Genomic DNA, 22,703 nt, shown 5'->3' on the forward strand with positions numbered 1-22,703 from the left:
ATCCTTCTCTCTCTATTATCTCCCAATTATCAGTACCTTGAGGATAATGTATTTTGCTAGGATGCCTATTCCGTCCTCCCATAACGAAATTTTAATTATTTGGGAGGACGGGGCGCAAGAGGAAGCCTCCCCCCCCCCTCCCAAAAAAAAAAAAAAATGGAAAATCGGCATTGTACCGAGAAATAACTTAACTTGTATAAGTTTTTCCCCTTGTCATTTTATCCTGTATGATTTTTGCTGAACAAACTGTGTTTTCCTGCATTTGCCCTGTCTCTCTTCCCGTCCCCCTTCTCCCCTCTTTGCTCCTAGCCCCCCACCCCCACTTTTTCAATTTTTTTTTACTGTAATTTTTTTTTAAATTTTTTTATTGGCTTCTTGATTACTCATTACAAGCGACCTTTCTTAAACGTGAGGGTCTATTTCTACACTGTATTGCTAGTAAAACGTGTGCTGTTGCAATGCATCGTTTTACTCTGCTGATTAGTACAGTGATAAGGTTTGGATCCGTACTTTGAAGTCTCTATCTGTGTATATTTCATTTCTTATTTCAAGTTTTTTATGGTCTGTAAGATTTTATTGTTTTGACAGTGTAATCATCTTATAATCTGTTGACAGGGAAACGGGCTTTCATTGGCAATCAAAATTCAGATGTCAACTTTAATGGGTTCAGTGATGCTTCGGATCTCTTAGAGGATTTCAGTCATTTTGTGCCTGAGATATGGAAGTTCCTAACAATGGAGGTGCTGATCACAGAATTCAGATTATTAAAAGCTCTCCTTATAAACCTCGTGCCAATCTATCATCAGCTTGGTTTGACCTGAGAGTTTTTTGTGTGAGAAATAGCAATTTTCAGGTGGATGAATCAACCCCCGAGTTTCTCACTCTTAATCATATCCCTTGAAACCCTGATACACTTTTAGACTTAAATGGTGTAAGTAGCAGCATGTGCTCGGATGGGCTGTCTTTAGTTCTTAGAAGAGACCGGGTAGATAAGAATTCTGAAGAAACGACCTTTGTGAGCACGGATAGTATACGGTTGACAGGAAGCATGAAATTTGATGTTTATGATAGAGAGATCGTATTCTTTCGGCAGTTCTGGAGATGTCCAATGGTAATGGTTTCGCTGGGGAATCAAACTTCAACGCAAAGCAATGGAGCATGAGGTGTGAAACCGATATCACTGCTAGTACTGGCTTCCTCAAGGAAAAAAATGTTAGTAGCCCCAAGATACTAGTCCGACCATTGAGGTCTATGTTGCAAGCTGCTTCTCAGGAGCGCCTATCATCTTAGGCTAAGATGCTACAGATCAATTTCCAGAAGAAGAAGAATAGGAGATGTTCGTCGAGCGCCATTCCAGAATATGATACGACTGATTGCCAGAGAGATGTATCTGATAGACTCGATATACAAGTACAATGCCTGACAGCTTTAGATATAAATAGCTGGAATTATGTGATATTTTAGCTTGATGTTCTAATTATTATATCTTTCTGTTGGACATCTCAAGTAATTTCCATTTTCTATATTGCTCCAATTTCGTTCTGTGAGAGTTATTTATGATTGAGACATCCTTTAGTGGATAAAGATTCTGTTCAACGTATGCATGTTTTGGCCCCATGTTTATTCCTATCCTGAAGCATTTTCTATGCCTAGTTGCTCACTACTTTCTCTCGACATCATCGAGGTCTAAGAGATGCATCAAGTGGATCATGCTCTGATGGAGGGAAATTATACTGCTGATTATCTTAACAAGTGGCCTTTGGTTTATTTCAATGAATATATTGTCTTGATTTTCTTCCATAGGATTCGAACTCTGAATGCTTCTCTTGATCAGGCACTGCTTTTTAATGTTTGATAAAATCTCTGTCAAGTTTAACGGAAGATAGAATTAAATCTCATCGTGCAGGTGTCACATGATGTTGAGGCACAAGTTTTAAGTTGTGGCCCTCATGGGGACTCCGCTACGGGAGCCACTAACTTGCCTCAATATTCTGTGGCTGTGCCTTATATTTGCTGGTGCCCAATTTATTAGGAAGTGCTCATTGTAGATTTATAGCCTCAGCCTCTAACAACTATAAAGTTTGCGATGTGTGGACAACGTGCGTGGGTGACCCCTGTGCAAATTGGTTGCGCTTCCAGCTAAGTTGGGCACCTCATGTATCCTGATTGGGTTTCTTTTTTAATCCTCTTTTCTGAAAATGCATATTGAATCTGGGAGTGTGGCAGTGACTGATTCTTGAAAGTAAACTTATTTTTAATAATTATCTCACATCCTTGTGTTGTTCGGCTGAGTTTTGCAGTTGTCTTGCATCAGGGTCTGTGTTAAGAGGGATCATTAATATATTTTGTCTAGCGGCAGTAAATTTCAATTTCTATCATTCGGTGTAATTTTCTCATGATTCGAAATTGAATCTATGCACAGGACTTTTTTTTTTTGGGCCAGTCTATCATGAATAGTCAATGTTACTCAAAGGACAGTCTGCTAAAAAAGCTCACTTCCGTCATTCAACACCTTCTCATGTCCTAGGTTGAAATATTTGCTATGGTGACTAGACCACACCAATGGTTGCATAAAACATGTTTTCGTCCTGTGTGAATTCCCTTCAATTAAACTATCATATTAATGCATCATCTGGATCATGATCTCCGGGGATGAGTTTCCGTGTAGCTGGGGGATCCTCGTGGTTTCATGGGAACCTTTTTTTGCTATGTTCCTTCTGCAAGATGGTAGAAGTTTGGGTGACCAATTTGCTTGTGACATCCATCTCCCCCCCCCCCCCACTCTTATAGGTAGCTGATTTCAGAAGCTTCAAACCAGAAAACGAAGGTGATTACAGCAGCATGTACTTGCAAAGAACAGGATATATGGATGGCGAAGATAGTGAACTATCGTGGTTCAACGCAGGCGTACGAGTTGGTGTTGGAATCGGGCTTGGCATCTGTCTAGGCATTGGCGCAGGGGTTGGCTTGTCAGCGCGCTCTTACCAAGCAACTACCCGTGTCCTACACAGGCGCCTCGTATAGCCATTTGGTAACTGCCGTCCAAAAACTTGCTAGTTTGATAGTTCCTCTGTTCATAAGTAATCGTTCTTTTGCTGGTCTTGTATCTGATCTCGTTATTCCTCGCAAGCCTACAGAGCAAGAAGCTATGCTTCTTTTGAAGGGTATTACAATAGATGGTTAATCTTTTTCGCTGTAGTTCAGTGTAACAGATTGTGTGATTTCGAAGATCGAGTGAAAATTGCATGACATGCGTTCAAATCTGAATGTATGATGGTTCTCCACAAGCTAGATCAAATTAATTCGTATTCTGGCCAATTGACATGGCAGCTTTTACAGTTCAGTACATTCTGTAGTCAGAAACATACATGTATTGATAGTAATTAACTGGATTGAGTTCGATGGACCGCAGTAATTTATTTTCTTTTTTCGGGACCATCAAATAAACTAGCTTCTTTTCGCGACCACCAAATAAACTAACCTCTTCGTTTATGAGAAACAACTGTTTGGTACCAGAAACGTGATGGACCAGTAACTAATCTCCACTCAAGTTTAGGCACTGAGCTGGCCAGCACCAACGTGGCTTGAGAGGCTGTCTTCAGTTCCCCAAAACGCAGCGGATTTTAGATCGTCCTGAGTCATTAATCTAGAAAATTCCTCGTGGTCATACTTCATAGTAGCTTTTCCCCCAAATTCCACAGGAAGATTTTCCTCATCAAAATACGACTTCATGAGATCCACGCTTTCTTTATCTCTGGGGTACACGAACCTGGCCTTCTCAAGCGTCTTGTTATCCAGGAAGTACTTGATTATCTGCATATAATGACACCATGAAAACAAGGGCTGTAGCAATGTGGCCCATGTTTATAGAATGCGAACACTGAAAGCAAACCTTAAAAAAGGCTTCAAAAGCCAGAGGAGGATTGTAAAGAAATGCTATGGCAAGCCTATCAGGATAGTGATTTTGCATAACATTAATAAACTCTCTGGATAGTCTGATAGGCATACTCTTGGTGAATGACCATCCAGTGAAGTCTATCAACCATGCCATCTGCTCTTGACCTTGTGGAAAGTTGAGCACCGCATTTTCCAGAAGATACACGCTAAATCGTATCATATTTTCAACTGAAGATATTTTCTGCAAAAATTCATCGGCACATTCATTTCTCAAGCGGTCAGGAAGTTTAAACTTGGAACCTGTCGTCCAACTCTGGATATAATACCTGAATTGCAGCCCCAGCTCTAAATATGAGAACGGTCCTTCCTAGTCGGTCATGAAAACTTGCTCTGTATATTATCCCTCTCTCTCCTTCGTTTGCAACCTCATGCTGATAAAATAATAGAGTATTTATTCAAGATTAAATTTTCACAGTAATCACTAAGGAGTGTTGAACTCATCATACCCAGCGAATTTCCTCAGGCTTGTAGGTTGTTCTCCACTCCAGTGTGTGCTCCAACATCTTCTTGGCCTTCTTTACATTCCAATTGTTAACTTCCAGATACCCCTTCAAACAACCATCAGAGCAGTACTTTAAGCTGCGTCCACATAAGGACCCAATCGCAGCCTTGAGCTCCTCAATCTGCGTCAACAAACAACAAACATGGCATTGGAGAACTGAAGAAAAACCAGAGAGTACCTGCAAGAGCATTACGATTACCTTCGATGCAGTGTAAACCTCGCTGCTTTCCTGGACGTGTTGACCGTTGTTCTGGGACTTAAACATGGTGACGGAAAATTGCTCTAACTGGAAAAAACCAGTGAGAACTACTAGAAAAGGAAGGGAGACGGAAAACGGAATTTGAGAGGGGCCAAAAAAAAAAGAAAGAAAGAAAAAGAAAACCGTGTACAAAAAGTAAAGCCACAGGGAAATTGTTCAGACTAGAAAACCCAGAAGGAGGATGAATACACAGCGTCCAGAAGCTCAAGCAGGGCAGAATATGGACTAACAGTGACGGAGTAATGGGAATCCATAGGCATACAACTAACAGAAATAATAATGAATGTAAAGTATTCTATATTCTACTTAGCGATGCTGAGAAAATTAGGAGAGATCAAGAAGATGTTACTTACTTCGAGTAAAAGAGGAGTCCTTTAAAAAAGAAAAGTGGCACGAGGTAATTTTTTTCAAGAAGAAAAAAATATAGAGTCGGTGATGATGATCACTAACAATGAGAAGAAGAGGGGTCCCTGGAGGAAGCGTAATATATGAGGGAAATATAATGGACAAAGAATTAAAGGCTAGTAAATGGAGAGGAAGTTGCCTTACCAGGGACTCTTTGCTATATCTAGAAGGACAAAAATGTCTTATAGGCACCACAATGCTCTGAAGAGAATTGCCGTGGAGAGTTTAACTTGTGAAGGCGTCGAGTGTTTGTACTTAGCTCTATTCTGGTTTCAACTTAAAGAGAGGCACCGGATGCTAAAAAGATGAGATAGGGGTGAGAAGGATGGAAGGGGTTCCTTAAATGATAGAAGAAGCTGTCGTGTGTGAGGGTGTTTGAGGACTTTGTATGAGAAGGCAAAACCATTTTGAAGTCCGAGCGGGCAGACGAGACTGGTGAGCATTAACTGCACACACTGTAGCCATATCTTTCATCCACCTTATTGGCAGCGACCCTCTCTGAATAAGTAAATAGAGTTAAGTAACCATCCATCGTCCAGCCACTTCACACCCACTCAATGCATCAGTACCATCCCAGTGTGAATTCTCTGTTCATTCTTAGAATATTCCGTAATTTGTATTTTTGAATCAAAATTTTAAATTTATCATTGAATTTTATATTTCGTTTTTTATTATTTTATTATCATGATATTTATTACTGTTGTTGGCGGAGGTAAAGCAAGGATGATTCTCTCTCTCACTCACTCCCCCCCCCCCTTAAAGAGTATGATTTTCTCATTTCAGTCAGCTTTGCTTGAAATCTGAAATTAGGAATTAGAAAATCTCATGAAGTTTACCTTTTGAGGCAAAAGAGAGAAAATTTTATGCTTTATATAAAAATAATAATATGAAAAAAATAAAAAGAAAAAAGAAAGAAAACTTCACATAAATTCATGGGTCTAAACATTAGATGATTTGCTACCTTTGAATGGAGCGATAACAAGTTTGAGGGAAATGGGAAGGAGAAAATATTAGAAAAGAAAACTTCTAAAAATATTAATTTTTAACTATTATTTAGAATCTTCCCTCCTAATGTTTTCCATTTTCTATTTTTCTGTCCATTAGACTAAGGGAGTACGCAAGGAAGTTTGTTTGGAGAACTTTGATTTAAATATGAAGTGTTGTTGGGGAATATGTTTTTGACTTGACTTCACATCACATTTAAAAACGGCCATATATAACCGATCTGGTACAATAGTAAGTTTCTTTATAAGTTGGAAGTCCCTGGGCCAATTACATTGGAGCATTAGTAGTTGCCCTGTGAGTGAACTCAAGCAATATTTTCATTTTTTTTTCTTCGCTTAAAAATTTATTCAAGCAAAACTTTAATTATTAGTCATTTGTTATCTTGAAAAATAAGAAATGAGAAAGATGAGAATAGAGAAGTTGATTTAATGTGAAACAAATCATTTAATTTAAAATAAAAATTTATTTTATTTTAAAAAATTATTAAAATTAGTATAGAATGGTGATTTAAAAATATTATGAACTATGACTACTAACATTTAAAAAAATTACTTTTTTATAATATATTTTTATGATACCATATTAACTTATTTCTATAAAAAAATATGTGATATCTCAATAAAATTAAAAGAATACGCATGACAACAAAATAACAAGTTATTAAAATAAATTCTAATATGCATCCGATCATATTTTATAACTAAAATGAGTTAATTTTTAACTTGCATGAATATAATAATTCATGTGAGAATAGCGGATATTGAAGTAATCAATAATTTTTGGGTTAAAGTGCATATCTATCCTTTAAGTATCACTTGAAGAGCGTCAGGTATACTAAAGAAAAAAAAAAGGTAATGTTGCCTAACTAGTATTTGAATTAGTGTAGTATGGACTTTTTTTTAACCAAAGCCTAATGTTGACCGTTTAATGGAAAGTTTTGGCTTGGAGTTGTGTCGGTGGCACGACACATGTGATCGATGTGGTATAAGTGGAGTGATCTGTGGGGCGTTGACATAGACCAGATGTCATGCATATGAATGAATAAAATAGAACCCTAATATTTTATGAACCAAGAGACTTGAACCTGATAGACAACTCAAAAGAGAGGAACAAAAATGGTCGAGGAGGTTGATGGCAAAACCATCTTTATTGAGTGTGATAGTGCGCAACCGAATCCATTAAAAGGAGGGCGATCGTGCTAAGGCTAAGTGTTGAGGTTGGCTATGAAGGACTAGAGAGGTGTTGCCATTGTGGAGATTTAGCCCCTTAATGGACTTCTTGGAGTGAGAATAGCCTTAAGAGAACATTTTATGACTTCTGTCGACGGATGACAATTGTGTGTTGCGTAACATTCTTAAATTTTAAATTTGAAATTTAAAGTGTAAATGACGGTAAGTTAGTAAACTTGAGCATCTATCAGATTACTTGTGTGATGACTCTATATTTTTATATATTTTGAAGAGCTTTATTAATCTTTTAGAGAGTTATCTAGTTATTTTTGTTTATTTGTCTTGTGTTTAGTGTTTATTTTGGTGTTAGTTAGCTTGTTTTGTAAATATTGTCTTTTTATTTTGTTTTAAAGTGTTTTATTTTGTTAATTTGAGTTATTTTGGATTTTAAAAAACTCTACAAGAGCTTGAAAAAGGTGAAGAAGGAAAATATAATGAATTTAATGAGAAAATTAAATTGTTATGATCACCCGTTATAGCAGTTGCCACAGCAAATTAGTATTATAAGGCAAATTCTGAACCAAAAACAGAGCCTGCTATAGTAGGTTTCATAGTAAAAACGCACAGCATCAATTTTTCTGTCTAATAAAAGAGGAAAACCAAGGTTTTTTTAATGAGGCTTCATTTTTATGTTCTCTGAAGGTCCAAAGGCGATTTTGGAAAGCTTGAGGTGATTTTGGAGCTCAAGAGTAAGATAACTCATCACCATTCATATTTCCATTGAGTTTTTCTTTACTTTTCTCCTTCTTTCTCCTATATATTTGTTTTGATCTCATTATCCTGCTGTTTTGATATTATATTTAGCAATGTGTGGCTTAATCTTGATACTCTAGAGTCCTATGAACTCATCTGCTCCGGTTGTGTCTTGATTTACAGATCACTTTATGATTAATGGATGTTTTATATTTTAATTCCAATTTTTATTTATGTTGCTTTATGATTAGCCACCATTAAGTGATAATTTGGAGGAATGAAATGAACTTGAAAAAAGAATTTCTTTTTATATCATTGAAATTGAATGCTTAGAATTAACTATAATAAATTTGCCTTTAGGATACAAATATACCTAAAAGATCTAAGTGGTTATAAGGGATTTGAACTTAATGCTCTTAATCTAATTTTGGCAAGAAATTGTTTAGTTAGAATTAAGTAGGATTTTGAGTAATTGGAATATATTCAAAATTAATTATAGTGTCGCAGCCCTTAAAACTGAAATTAAAATCAATTTAATCAGTAAGTTAGGTGCAATAGAGCAAATGAGGAATTAGAACTCTCGGGTCTTTCCTAATTGTTTCTTGACTTTATAATGCTTTAAAATCTTAGTTGCCTACTTTATAATTTTTTATTTTAACTTAAATTATTCACCATTATAAGTTGCTTACTTGACTTAAATAAAATCGAGAATTTAATGCCTAATTGCTAATTTATTTAATTCTCTGCGGGATCAACCTTGATGCATTACTATATTACATATTGATCCATACATTTGTAGTGTTCATTTAGTTTTTGTGTGCATCATCGTGTTTTTGGACCATTAATAGGTTTGTTAAACCTTTGAACAACTTTACAAGTATGCTAGTATAATATGTGGGCTGAGTATCTTCTGAAATTTGAGAATAAAGGGGATTCTCTTTATTTCTCTTATTGGAAAAGAAATTCTTTAGTTTATACGAGGCATATAAATATGTGGATATTATGGGGGAGGGTCTTCCTCTTTTAGTGTTGTTTTATGACATGTGACTTATGATGTGAAATGTCCATACGATTTGCATTGCCGCATTGCCCGTGTCGTTACATGAGTGTGATTTTTTTTCTTGCCCATATACATGAACTTTTTTCAATAGTTCAAATAATCAATGAATAATCAAGCATTACTAATGCCTCTCTTAAAAAATCCCATTATTTATTAATATTTTTTAGAATTTATTTGTTATTAATGCATGCCACATCTAGGAGTGGAAAAAGTCATCGATAATCAATCTAGAACGAATACAATTTACAATCATATAATGTCACAATATCCAACTAACCAAAAGGTGAAATGAATTTTTCGTTGCAACTGTCTTTAAGCTCATGGATCATTAAGATTATGCCACGCATGCTTCAAGGAATGAAAATGAGGGACCAGTGGAAAATGCCACATGGAGCCTATCTTGAGGCCTAAACCCTCAAACTTGATTGATCCCTTAGGTAGGTATTCATGTGGAAAGCAAGGACGAGAGAGAAATAAAAAACTCAAAGAAAAAGAGAAAAAACATGGCGACGCAAGAGAGGGAGAGAGATCTGGAGCTCCTCATTCCTGTCTCAGGAATCTCTGAGATTAATATAGGATCCTCTAAATCATCCTCCGCTTCTTCTTCTCCCAATATAATTTCCACACATCACCACTCGAGTCAAAAGGTCTAGTTTGCTTTCTTTCTTTTGTTTTGTTTTTTTTTTCATTTTCTTCTTCCTACATTTCCATCCATGTCTAATTCTGTTATGTGAAATTGATTCCCTCATGTAGGCATTTTCCAAGGTAATTCGCAGTTGGGCCTCAAAGAAGTTTATGTCAGGATGGTATTTGCACTCTCTTTTAATGGATAATTTTTATATTTTTATAATTTTATCGCTTAAAAGTAAATCGTGCATTGAGAATATGGATTTTATTGTCGATACACCAAAAAGCAAAAAGAAAAAAAAAAGATCGATGCACTAGCAATTTAACATTTAAAATGCTCCTACGTATGTTTTGGTATTTAAAATATTGTTTTCACCTTTTCCCTGAGAACTACTTTCAATACTAACTCTTATCTAAAGTGTGATGTGATTTGCAGTGTCATCCTCCTTCCTATGGCTATAACATTCTATATCACTTGGTTTTTTGTCCGCTTTGTGGATGGTTTCTTCTCCCCTATATATAATCACCTGGGGATCAATATTTTTGGTGAGTTATTGGTATCATAGGGCTCGAGTTTATGTCATTGAACATAACTGCACTATTTAGCAATTATTTTAATGTGATCAATGTGAATAATTGACAGGTTTCGGATTTCTTACCTCTATTACTTTCATCTTCTTAGTTGGTGTTTTCATGTCTTCATGGTTGGGAGCCTCTATTCTCACCCTTGGAGAATGGTTCATCAAGAAAATGCCTCTTGTAAGCTATATTTACTGTGCCTTAAAGCAAATAAGCACTGCAATATCCCTAGGTATACATGTCCCCGTATATTCTTCCTTATGTTCAATAACTTGTTGGCTTTGTTGGGGAAAAAAGAGAACAGAAGAAGTTTAATGCATGAATGAACACACTGTATAGATCAAAACTCAAATGCTTTCAAGGAGGTTGCAATCATAAGGCATCCGCGTGTTGGTGAGTATGCATTAGGGTTCATTACTTCCACGGTCATGCTGCAAAGGAACTCAGATGAAGAAGAGCTTTGTTGTGTTTATGTTCCTACTAATCACCTATACCTTGGAGATATTTTTCTGGTTAGCCCAATTGATGTATTGAGGCCTAATCTGTCAGTTCGAGAAGGAATAGGTACGAATTCTTTTTATCAAACAATGTAGAAAACTCATGATACCGCTATTCTCAAATATCCATGTGCTCATCTGCTATAGAGATTGTCATATCTGGTGGTATGTCAATACCTCAAATATTGACTACCATGGGTGCTAAGGCTACTCTCGTGAGAATGGGTTGCTTTGCAAGATCAAAAGTATAATGGTATATTCTTTATTAGAGGCATATTAATATGCATTTATTAGATTAACATTTTTCACTTAATGATTAAGATTTCCTATTTGTGTTTTCTTTTAGGCTTTGCCTCACAAATTTTGGGATTGGTTAACAAGCATGGTTAAGGAGAAGCTTCAATTGATTGAACCCGATAGAATGAGTTAGCAGCAGGCTCTTTTTGATGCATTCATGATGTTTGAAATGGATGTAAATTGATCCTTTCCCTCCATTTGTCATCCACAATCTTGAAATAAAGGAAGTACAATACAGACGTGCAAAGGTTTTCATGCAATTAATTTTATAAGTCTATTCCAAAACTTAATCGTTATCACTGCTCTTTTATTTTCTTTTAAATTGGGTCATTATTTAGTGTGTTATCGTTGTAAACATTTTTTTTTGGTTAATGAGAGGATGTAATGACAAAATGGAAAGCTAGAGTTTGAAGTGCTTGAAGCATGAGTTCCTGGTTCCATAAGGTAAATATTCATCAAGATTTAGCTTCATAAGGCAGCTTACGGTTTTGTTAACTAGTTGCTCTTGTGAAACCATTTTGGATTCTAAATCTTCTTGGATTCGATCGGTTGACAAAGAATTGTTGGATTGGCAAGTGTGAAGCGTTGGTTTATGGAACTTTTGAGAGTTGATTTTCTTGGGTGAGAAATGGAAGCTATAAGCTAGGTTACTGTGGACATGGCTCCAACATTTCACCATCAAATTTTTTCATGAAATCAAAATGCTTGTATTCGTATAAATAGGCTCATGTGCCTTGGTGAAAATGGAGGGGCTCTCTCTCACATTATCATTCCACTTCATATTCTTTACAGGACATTATGTATGTCTGTTTGATAGTCTCAATAGCTGTCCACTTGAATTCACTCCTATATATTATGTTTTTTTGGCTTTACAAATCCACTGCACTTGGATTGAATACAATTGACATAACTTTTTATGTACGGTTTATGGAATTATGAACAACTAAAGGGAGTCGTCAGGACCATTTGCAGGGCACGTGCTTGGTATAATTGTCAATCAACTTTCTCAATTCTGGGATTTTTTGAAAAATGTTATTTTTATTTCTTGTTTACGTGATAATTATATTTAAAAGAAGCTTGTTTTGCAGGGCATTAAAGCTTCTTTGTGATAATAATTTGTAATGTGAAATTTTAATAAAATTATAAATTTAAAAATGATTTTGTATTTTTTCTTTTCATCAAATCAAGATTGACAATTTACATTTTTTAACTTATCCTAACAAAATAGCCCAATTCAATCATAAATTTTTCAAGTCAAAAAACCATTTCCTCTTTTTATTCGATCCAACTCAATTTGATTAAAAAAATTTAAATATATCAATACCTCAACTCATGACACCGCAATTAATCTATTGATTTAGTCACTAGGTAAAGCATGAATAGTTATTCAAAAAAAGAGTTAAAAAGAAAGAATGCTCTAAAATTTTGTTGTGAAAGACACTTGATTTTTCAAACTTTTTGTTGAGCAATTTCATCTTTTTTGTTGAGAAAATTTATCTTAGAGCTTTTAAAAAAAAGATTGTTGGGAGGATAAGGTCGTAGCCTCTCCCTTATAGGAAGCAACAGAGGCTTGGCCATGTGGGAAATCATATCAAAAGACTGATGTTGAGCCAATCTATTACAAGGTCAAGGGTTCATGTTTTGCTGACCCCCCTTTTTTTTCTCCCCTTTCCACTGCCGTTGTTTTGCTAGAATGCCAGTTGCCTTGCCATCTTTTTGCTTTCCAATGCCATTTTTTTATAATTTTTATAAACGAACTATTCAGATAAAATTTGTTTAGTCTAAATTTAATATTAAAATTTTTTCTATAATTTTACAAATTTTTACTTTAATAAATATAATATTAAAAAATAAAAATAAAGATAAATTTTAAATTACCTCTTTAAAAAATTAAGAAAAAGAAAAATTTAAATTTAAACTATACAAAATATATCTAAATAATTAATTTATAAAAATTATAAAATATTTAATATTAAGTTAAACTATCTAAATTAAATGAGTATTGGCAAATTGATAATAATGTCAATTTATTAAAATTTATAATTTTTATTTTAATAAATATAAAATAAAATATGAAAATAAAACAATTAAATTAGGACCGTATGGATTTTTGCCGAAAGGTGTGATCATCTGCTCATCAGGTGAGGAACATGGAAAGCTGAAATCAGTAGCCGTTCGATCCTAGCACCTTAATAGTTGAAATCATCTCCGATAAAACGACTTCAACAAGAGACGTTTCGGGGAGGGAGATAGGGGCGGAGCGTGCGCCACGAGAAGTCGTGGAAAAAAATACGAGGGGAATCAGCGGGGCACAAATCCAACCGACTGCTAACTCGCGTCCAATACACGACACGTATAGATTAGAAGCGTGTTTGACACCGTGGACTTTGTAGCGCGTGGATGCTGTTCTCAAATTATCAAAAGAACTCGTCTGACCTGTTCAGTGTTCAGGGGTCGGGCAACAAATCACTAACGTGAGCCCATGGGTTGAACCGGGTTAATGTGTACACTGACATTTATCTTCCTGTGAGGCTTAACCTATATTCCCCACTGGCCCTTCAGTCTGTTTTCTCTCACCTCGTTCAAGCGCAATCAAAAGCCAGAGGGTTTTCCTTGCCTCGCTCGCTTTCTCGTCTTTCGTCCTTGCTATCATCCATGGCTGACCGTACTGCCTCTGATACTCGCCTCCACATCTCCGCCACTCCCCCATATCAGATCTCCAAAGGTATTTCATCTTCCTCTTTTTCTTGGCTCCTATCTTTTGTCCTATAATTTCCGATGTAAACCCTAGCTCTGCTGAGCTACTCGGGCTATTCCTTATCATTCATTTTAGTTGATTTCAACAATGGAAATGCAGTTCAGTTTTTTTTTTTAAACTGAGTTTAGGGTTTTTGCTTCATCCTCAAACGGTCATGTTTTTCAAAGCCCTTATTTCCAATCCCTTTTTATTTAGTCTTCTGTCTGAATTTTGAATTTGGTAGGTTAGACACATTGACGAATTAGTCACTGCTGCCGGGTTTTGCTTATCGCGCTGATTTGCTCATTCCTTTAGCACGCATTTGAAGTGGTGGTGCAATATTATATTTCGCAGTGTCATTAATTCCTTTTTTTCTCTCGTTTTCGCAATATTTTTTACTGCTCGCGTTCGCCATTTTTTTATGCGTTTAATCACTCCGTGTTGAGAGACATTCTTCTCTTAACATCGTTGTTATTTAAAGCACTGGGTACTACTGTATTTTGTTTTAATGTGTAGTAATTTTTACTACACGTAGTGGACGATGGAAGAAAATACATATAATTGTAGGATGCCTATGGAGAAAGTTTGTTCTGGGAACGATGGGAGCTAGACAAAATTTGTTATTTGTTTGTGATGGGAAAACGGCCTATTGCTTTATTTTTTTTTTGTTTGCCGTACTTGCTTTTTATGTCTTAAGTGAAACTTGAAACTTTACATCGATGATTTTACAACTCCAACAACTTGCGTTGGGCTATTTGTGAGATTAATTTGGGTTTTAAGCTGACAAAGTTTTGATTGACTGAATCATCTCGCCCCTTGTGCAGATTTTCAGGGCCCTGACAATCCTATTCCTCTCTCACCTCAGTGGCTTCTGCCAAAGCCCGGTGAGAGTAAACCTGGAACAGGAAGTGTGGTATGTAATAGCTGCTACTGCAACTTTCTTTTATTTTTATGTATTTTACTTCCACTCGGTGCATATGTACAAAGATGATTTATCTTTGCTTTTTTATTTTATTAATTAGATGCCCCTGTTTAGCTTCTCATGAAAAAATTACAGTTGCCTTAAAAGTTCTTTTCTCTCTTCTTTTTTTTTTTTTTTTTTTGGTTCCAGGAAAACCATGTGGTTCCAACTCCACCATATGGAAATCGCTCAGAGACTGTCAAGACATCTGGAAATGATGAGGATCTGCATGATGCTCATAAGAGAAAGGACGTTTTCAGGCCATCCATGCTTGATTCAGAAAGTGGTCGTCGTGACCGTTGGCGTGATGAAGAGAGAGACACTAAGTTCATACGAAAGGACCGTTGGAAGGATGGAGACAAAGACCTTGGTGATGGTCGGCGGGGGGATCGATGGACTGAAAATATGCCCACAAGGCACTTTGGAGAATCACGTCGTGGTATACCTGAAAGATGGAACGATTCAAGTAACAAAGATACAAACTATGACCAGCGACGTGAGAGTAAGTGGAACACACGTTGGGGTCCTGATGATAAGGATCCAGAAAGTCTGCGCGAAAAACATGGTGGTTCTAGGAAAGATGGTGAAGTTCATATGGACAAAGGCTTGTCAAACATTTTCAATCATGGAAAGGATGAAAAGGAGGGGGACCATTATCGGCCATGGAAGCCTAATTCCTCACAGAGTCGTGGGAGGGCAGAGCCACCCTATCACCAAAGCTTAACACCAAACAGACAAGTTCCTACATTTTCTTATGGACGTGGCCGTGGGGAGAATATGCCTCCCGTCTTTTCTCTTGGACGTGGTCGGGGTGGCCCTGGTGGTAGCCCCATGAATAGTATCTCTCCATATTCTCATTATCCTGGAACTAATGCAGATAAGATTGAAAGTGTGCCTGGAGAGCCTGGTCTATTTATGTACAGCAGGACAAAGTTATTTGATGTGTACAGGGTAACTGACATGCACATGACTAGAAAATTTGTTGACGAATTTGTTCAAGTGCCTTATCTAACACAGGATGAACCACTTGAGCCTCTAGCCCTTTGTGTGCCAACTCCTGAGGAACAGGTAATTAGTACTTTGGTATTGTTCTTCTGGATGCCATTGCAGCTTTTGGTGGTTGATTAGATTGCGTTCCTGTTTGAGCAGGATGTTTTAAAAGGTATTGACAAAGGGGAAATAATTAGTAGCGGTGCACCTCAGGTGCCAAAAGATGGATGGAATTCCACTGATGTTGCACAGTCAAGGCGAATGAAGCTAGGAGGTACCCCTCTTCAAGGTATATCAGAATAGAAGCCTGAAGATGGGTTGGGTGTGGGCTAACTTCTCTTGGAATTGATTTGTTTTAGCTGGCTCTCTTGATGATTTTAAAGATGAAGGTTCTGATAATGTGAAAATTGATTGTATAAATTGCTTAGAATGATCTTCAAATGGAAAGCTAACACAGTTATAATTTATGAGTATGTTTATATTGTCAAACATTGTTTCTTATTAATTACCTTCATATGTAAAGTTTTGATGTGCCTTTTCTATCTTGATCTTATTTGATTTTCAGAAAAATCAAAGTAGAATGTCTTCATATTAGTATCTATCAAGAGGAAATTTTAATTAGATGGAATAGTGTAGTTATTTATGAATTTGCAACTTCCTTTTGTTTTTCTTACCTTTAAATTATCTTTTTTTGTAATAAATATTTTCACGAGGTATGGGGAGTTAATTATCATTTGTCATTTTTGACTTAATTTTGATCTGAAGATTTTACCACAAAGAATAAGATTAAACAGCTTGTTGTCTTTCCTTTTAATGAAAAGAAATTAAGAAGTGAATTAACTTAAGTCACTAATTCATTTTATGCTTTTAAAGCGTGTGACTAACAATTTCTCCATGCTGTATTTCATGAGAAAGAATACGCGTTTTTTAAGGCATCTTTATAAGTTTTTCTAATATCTTCTTGTTGCAGACAAGGGTGAAGACATAGTTTCATTCAAGCTGGCTGATGAGGTGCCTGGTAATAGAGAATTAACCATTGAAGGAGGTTCTGTTAATCCTGCTGCTGGATTGCGAGCTATGCCACTGAGTGACCATTCAAACACTTTACATAATGTGCCTGGTGATCTGAAGTCAAGAAACTTGGATATGAGCTGGTCACATCAACCAAAGGAACCTCATAGTCAGCGCGAAACTGATCTGAGTTATTTGTCTGAAACAAAAGATGTATCCAAGTGGCAGACTAATGAAGATCCCATAGTTAAGAGGCAGCTATCTGGCATTTTTGACAGTGGGTTTGAAACAAGGAGAGTTCCTCAGGCTCCTCCAGAGGAGTTATCTCTTTTCTATAAAGATCCTCAGGGTCAAATTCAGGGTCCCTTTAAAGGAATTGATATTATTGGATGGTTTGAGGCTGGGTATTTTGGTATTGATTTACCTGTTCGTCTGGAAAAAGCTGCTGCTGACTCACCTTGGTTGTCACTTGGTGATGCTATGCCACATCTGCGAGCTAAGGCCCGACCACCACCAGGTTTTTCTGCGCCAAAATCAAATGACTACACAGATGCATCTGGCTGGCAAAATTCTAATGCCTTTGGGAATATTCATTCTGGTTTAAGTGAGATTGAAATTATGAGAAATGATTCTAGGAATAGACAGAGCTCTGCCACAGAAGCTGAAAATAGGTTTTTGGAGTCACTGATGTCTGGAAATAAGAGTAGCCCCCCGCTTGATAGTCAGACTTTATCAGAAGGTTTGCCCTTTCTCCCCCTTTTTGTCAACATTTTCCCCCTTTTCAATTATTTGGATATCAATATATTTCAGTGTATTGCCTTTGCTATCCATAGTTTACTAAGCAAATTGTATTATATCTATGGATGACGTGATTTAACTTGAATTAGGCATATTATGAGTGTGTTTTTTGGGGGTAATAATTCTGGTTATTTGGTCCCATCAGGAGTAGAGACTGGAAACAACCTGTACATGCTGGCTAAGAGGATGGCACTGGAACGACAGAAGTCAATACCTAATACTTATCAATATTGGCCTGGGAGAGATGTAGCAACCCTAGTGTCAAAATCAGATATTGTCCCAGATCCACCCGCAACACCACATTCAAAACTCTTTGCTTCAGCAAGTGACAGTGGTCTTCAGCCTCGGTGCCAGAATGCTGATTTGATGTCAATCATCCAAGGACTGTCTGACAGGTCATCCACAGGATTAAATAATGGTGTTGCTGGATGGTCAAATTATTCTGTGCAAGGTGGGTTGGATTCACTTCAGAATAAAATTGACACACACCCTGATCAGAACTTCCCTCAGGGGCCATTAGGAATTCAACAACAAAGGCTACAAACTCAAAACCAATTGCCTTTTAGCAACCTGGCAGCTCAAGTTGTAGATAACCCTTCTGGTGTTTTAACAGTGGAGAAATTACTTTCTTCTGGTTTGTCCCATGATCCTCAAGTGTTAAATATGTTGCAACAGCAATATTTGATGCATTCTCAGGCAGCTGTTCCGCTGCAGCAGATGTCCTTGTTGGATAAGTTGTTTTTGCTGAAGCAACAGCAGCAGGAAGAGCAGCAGCAATTATTGAGGCAACAGCAGCAGCAGCAACTGATTTCTCAGGTGCTGCAGGAGCATCAATCTCAACAGCGCTATGGTGATCCATCTTATGCACAGTTGCAGGGAGGTGGGATACCAATGGGGAATTTGCGTGTTGATCCTTCTCAACATCAGCTACCGCAAGAGATTTTTCCAATCAGTTCACAAACACCAGTTCCCATTATGCAAGATACTCTAGCTAAGACTTTGAGCTTACCTGTGCAACCTGTGCAGGACACTAGTTATGTAAGCAGTGAAACTTCTGCTTCACCTATATCTCATCAAATATTTGGTAATATCACTCATCAGAAAAGTTGGGGCCCTATTCTTCCAGAGCAAAGTAATGAATTGCATCAGAAGGAATCCTTGCGTGTATCAACAATTGCAGAAAGTTCCATATTGCATGAAAATAGAATGAAAGAGGAACCTGTGCTGAAATCCCTCTCTGTTTCTGACACTGCTGTTAAATCTCTGGATCAGATGCCAGACAACACATGCAAGGCTGATGATGATATTTTCTTGCCTGCAACTTCTGAGTCTGGTGAGCATTCCATACCTGTTCAATCTGCTGCAGCTGATGCTGGGAGACCATCAGCTGGAACTTTTGGCATCGAGTCCCCGGCAGCAAGTAATATGGGTAGTAATATGAAGACTGAATCAGATGGCGCACATGAAGAACAGCCTGCTGGAAAAGATAGGCCCAGTGATGAGCCCACTCCTGCTGATGTAAAAAATATTGAAGCACGGGAGCCGAAGAAGGCTTCTGAGAAGAAATCCAAGAAGCAGAAGTCTTCCAAATCTCAGTCTTCTGAACAAGCAAAGGGATTGCCAAAGAATCTGCCTTTGGAGCGGTCAAAGCAATCAGAAACTCTAAAGCCAAATACTGACACAAAGTTGGGAGAAGCCAGCAAGGGAGAGCCAGTTTATGAAACCAATTTGCCACCAGCAAGAGATAAGAACAATAAATCTATAGCAGCTACCAAGGTGGCTGATCAAGATTTCAATGTTGTGTCTGCAACTGTTCCAGGAAGAATCACTGAAATTGTTGTTGAGGGCGACGCGAAGGCAGCTAATTCTGTTTCCGCACAGAATACTGAAGTAACTGTGGGGCGAGCTTGGAAACCTGCTATGGGTATCAAGGCAAAGTCTTTACTTGAAATTCAACAGGAAGAACAAAGAAAGGCACGAACTGAAACGCTTGTTTCTGAAATGAGTACTTCTGTCAACTCCATGAGTCTGTCAACTCCTTGGTCTGGGGTTGTGGCCAGTCCAGATGTAGTAAAGGTATCCAATGAAAGTCAGAAAGAACTAGGCAACACTGAATATTTAAGTAAGCCTGAAACTTCTCAAAATGCTAAGGGAAAGAAAAGCCAGCTGCACGATATATTGGCAGAAGAAGTTTTAAAGGAATTTAGTGAAAGAGATGCTGAAATTCTAGAGATGTCTTCTTCCCAGAATACAGTGATTCATTTTGATTCAATAGATGATGACAACTTCATTGAGGCAAAAGACTCTAAAAGAAGCCGGAAGAAGTCAACAAAATCAAAGGGTTCTGGGGCTAAGATCTCAAACTCCATTTCATCTAGTGAAGTAGCTATTGGTACAAGTTCCACGGAAAAAGGTAAAAGCTCTCGCACTTTGCAGGTGGAGAAAGAAGTAGTCCCTGGTATCCCTGTGGGACCCTCTCTAGGAGACTTTGTTCCCTGGAAGGGGGAGCCTGTAAGCCCATCGCCTTCTCCGGCATGGTCTGCTGATGCTGGTCGGGTTCCTAAACCAACTTCACTAAGGGACATTTTGAAGGAGCAGGAGAAGAAGGCTTCTGCACAGCCTAGCCAATTACCTACTCCCCAGAAATCACATCCTGCCCAAGCAGTTCGGGGTACTGGTTCATCATGGCCAATATCAGCATCCTCTCCATCCAAAGCTTCTCCAATTCAGACAAGCTCACATTCTGCTCCTCAGTCAAAATACAAAGTCGATGATGACTTGTTCTGGGGTCCCATAGAGCAATCTAAACAAGAAACAAAACAGTATGACTTGTCTCTCTTGTGCGATTTATGTTTAGTTGATTTTTGTTTATTCCGTGCTTATATCTGTTTCAAAGTTTGCAGTAGGCTATGTCACAATGGCTACTTTAACATATATAAACCTTTAACAGTTTAATATTGTTTAATTTCGTTGATACTGCCCTTTTTAATGAATGTTTAGCATGCAAGACATGAATTAGATGCTAGCTCATGATCAGAAATGAAGATCTATTGGCAAAAACAATGTGACTTTTGAATGAAGGGTTTTAATTTCTCATTAGATGTAGTCACAGTAATAACTGAAAAAATAACAATGATTAGCTTTGATTTGATTTAAAGAGTAGTGGCAAACATCTAGAAACACAGAACGGTTGCAGTTTCACCTTTAAACTAGAGCATTCAAATTTGAAAGTAATATGCTCAGTAGTTGGTAGGTTTCTAATTTATTCTTCCTGTATCTCTTGTTTTGGTAGTCGAGAGTGCGTGAATTGTAGCTGATTTGTTTTCTATTTATGAATGCAGGTCAGATTTCCCTCAGCTTGCAAGTGAGGGGAGTGTGGGGTCTAGAAAGACTCCCATTAAAAGTAACTCACCTGGAACATTAAACCGGCAAAAATCAATTAGTGGCAAGCCAGCTGAGAGGTCCCTTCCTTCATCGCCTGCATCATCTGTGTCTTCGCTTAAATTGAGAAAGGATGCCGTGACTAAGCATTCTGGTAAAAATGAATTGCTCGCTCTTTCCAAATTGTTTAGCTGGCTTGCCTGGAAGTTCTGCGTCTAATTGCTTCACTTATAAATATCTATTTCATGATTGGCTCTTTGGTGATATACACTGAAGATAATGAATTCTTGACATGTACAGAGGCCATGGACTTCAGAGATTGGTGTGAGAACGAGTGTGTTAGGCTTATTGGGACTAAAGGTAGATTCCCTTTTAATTTGTACTCAGTTTTGATCTAGAAGTTAATTTGGATGTCTGTTCTGATTTAAGGTTACTCGGCAAATCAGATTTTGCGTAAATTCTTATCTTCTGGACAAGAGGAAATTTTGCTAGAGTGCTTTTGTTTGTCAAATTAGAAGTGCCACCCTGAATAAGGTTTAGCATTGAGTTTGATAGATCTTGGCCTATAATTAACAATACATTGAAATACTGCAGCTCATATAATTTTCAGTATTCTGTACCTGAAGTTGTACGTGACCGTTTACTTACTCTCGTGTGGCTTGCAGATACAAGTTTCCTTGAATTTTGCCTGAAGCAATCCAGATCAGAAGCCGAGATGCTTTTAATAGAAAATCTTGGATCGTATGACCCTGATCATGAATTCATTGATAAATTCCTAAATTATAAGGAGTTGCTGCCCTCAGATGTACTTGAAATAGCTTTTCAAAGTCGTAGTGATCACAAAGTTCCGGGACTTAGTGTTGGAGACACCAATCCTGGAAACGCGGACATGAAGGACCTTGACTCCTTCGGCCCTGATGGATCTTCAAAGGGCGGAGGAAAGAAGAAGGCTAAGAAAGGGAAAAAGGTCAGCCCTTCAGTCTTAGGCTTTAATGTCGTTAGTAACAGGATCATGATGGGCGAGATCCAGACAGTAGAAGATTAATTTTAGCAGAGCTTATTGCGGGAGATATAAATACCTTTTGGCTGTACTTGGTAATTTGTAAATGATTTTTACGGTTTAGGTGTTTTTTTTTTTTTTGGTTGCAACCCCAGCACCAGCAGCACTCGGTGGTTCTGCGCAAGCATTTTTGTCTCCTAACTGTAGAATTTATTTTGGCGTTTGGTGACGCTGATCGAGCTATAATCTTACGTCGGGCTTACTGGCTCCTTTTTTTAGCTTGCTTGTCTTGTTCGATCCCATTGCCAGGAAGGAAGTTATTGGTGGAACAAAAATTTGTATAGGTAAAAATATGTGATACGTGGATTCATAATATTAAGGTCTATCATTTGCTTCGGAGGATGCTCTCGAGGCTTATGTTGCTCGAGTGCCTACGTGTTCGTTTTGAATTAATATCTATTTTTTAACCAAGAATGCATACGTCTTAAAGTAAAAATATAATTAAAAGATTTTTATTAGGAAAAATAATTTAAGGACTTATAACTATGCTTAATAAAATGTTGGCTGTTTTTATGCTGATTTAATGTGTAAAACTTCAATGCGAGGATCATTTCCAATTACTTTACAAATAATTTTTGTAGATAAAAAATAAAAGCAAATATTATTTGAAAAAAATAAGTTCATGTTTTTTTAAAACTAATATATTAAAAACTGG

General features: G+C 37.3%; 3 protein-coding genes and 1 pseudogene across 8 annotated transcripts; 3 read left to right on the top strand and 1 right to left on the bottom strand.

Annotated features, from left to right (window-relative positions):
• On the top strand, positions 1-1,629 carry LOC129303434 (uncharacterized protein At1g01500-like; annotated as a pseudogene).
• A 1,660-nt stretch (positions 1,630-3,289) lies between these two features.
• LOC129303432 (uncharacterized) lies at positions 3,290-5,453 on the bottom strand. 6 transcript variants are annotated; one of them, XM_054942740.1, is made up of 7 exons: positions 5,268-5,453; positions 5,072-5,188; positions 4,659-4,741; positions 4,404-4,580; positions 4,224-4,328; positions 3,893-4,138; positions 3,290-3,813 (listed from the first exon to the last, which is right to left on the bottom strand). In XM_054942740.1, the coding sequence occupies exons 3-7, from the start codon at positions 4,722-4,724 to the stop codon at positions 3,553-3,555; spliced, it is 855 nt and encodes a 284-aa protein (XP_054798715.1). In that variant the 5' UTR covers positions 4,725-4,741; positions 5,072-5,188; positions 5,268-5,453; the 3' UTR covers positions 3,290-3,552. The 6 variants fall into 6 exon arrangements, with proteins under 6 accessions (XP_054798715.1, XP_054798713.1, XP_054798717.1 ...); XM_054942738.1 differs by having other exon boundaries at positions 4,659-4,745; XM_054942742.1 differs by having other exon boundaries at positions 4,659-4,765.
• A 4,160-nt stretch (positions 5,454-9,613) lies between these two features.
• LOC129301799 (protein LIKE COV 1-like) lies at positions 9,614-11,243 on the top strand. Its single transcript, XM_054940402.1, has 7 exons — positions 9,614-9,757; positions 9,864-9,916; positions 10,174-10,283; positions 10,381-10,548; positions 10,656-10,880; positions 10,961-11,058; positions 11,160-11,243. The coding sequence occupies exons 1-7, from the start codon at positions 9,614-9,616 to the stop codon at positions 11,241-11,243; spliced, it is 882 nt and encodes a 293-aa protein (XP_054796377.1).
• A 2,408-nt stretch (positions 11,244-13,651) lies between these two features.
• LOC129302347 (protein ESSENTIAL FOR POTEXVIRUS ACCUMULATION 1) lies at positions 13,652-22,405 on the top strand. The gene is made up of 9 exons (XM_054941158.1): positions 13,652-13,835; positions 14,672-14,760; positions 14,959-15,876; positions 15,958-16,087; positions 16,769-17,548; positions 17,753-20,429; positions 20,949-21,142; positions 21,289-21,348; positions 21,654-22,405. The coding sequence occupies exons 1-9, from the start codon at positions 13,766-13,768 to the stop codon at positions 22,031-22,033; spliced, it is 5,298 nt and encodes a 1,765-aa protein (XP_054797133.1). The 5' UTR covers positions 13,652-13,765; the 3' UTR covers positions 22,034-22,405.
• The last annotated feature ends 298 nt before the right edge of the window (positions 22,406-22,703 follow it).

This window comes from Prosopis cineraria, unplaced genomic scaffold, assembly GCF_029017545.1.
Source record: "Prosopis cineraria cultivar Desert tree isolate PC_DT_omini unplaced genomic scaffold, ASM2901754v1 PC2, whole genome shotgun sequence".
NCBI lineage: Eukaryota > Viridiplantae > Streptophyta > Magnoliopsida > Fabales > Fabaceae > Prosopis > Prosopis cineraria.

Coding starts and splice junctions, on each gene's coding strand:
- LOC129303432 (XM_054942743.1), bottom strand. CDS start 4,724: ATGTTTAAGTCCCAGAACAACGGTCAACACGTCCAGGAAAGCAGCGAG. Junction 4,581..4,658: donor AGGTTTACACTGCATCGAAG/GTAATCGTAATG, acceptor TTGTTGACGCAG/ATTGAGGAGCTCAAGGCTGC. Junction 3,814..3,892: donor CTTTTGAAGCCTTTTTTAAG/GTTTGCTTTCAG, acceptor CATTATATGCAG/ATAATCAAGTACTTCCTGGA.
- LOC129301799 (XM_054940402.1), top strand. CDS start 9,614: ATGGCGACGCAAGAGAGGGAGAGAGATCTGGAGCTCCTCATTCCTGTC. Junction 9,917..10,173: donor AAGAAGTTTATGTCAGGATG/GTATTTGCACTC, acceptor TGTGATTTGCAG/TGTCATCCTCCTTCCTATGG. Junction 10,549..10,655: donor AAGCACTGCAATATCCCTAG/GTATACATGTCC, acceptor CACACTGTATAG/ATCAAAACTCAAATGCTTTC.
- LOC129302347 (XM_054941158.1), top strand. CDS start 13,766: ATGGCTGACCGTACTGCCTCTGATACTCGCCTCCACATCTCCGCCACT. Junction 15,877..15,957: donor TGCCAACTCCTGAGGAACAG/GTAATTAGTACT, acceptor CTGTTTGAGCAG/GATGTTTTAAAAGGTATTGA. Junction 17,549..17,752: donor TAGTCAGACTTTATCAGAAG/GTTTGCCCTTTC, acceptor TGGTCCCATCAG/GAGTAGAGACTGGAAACAAC.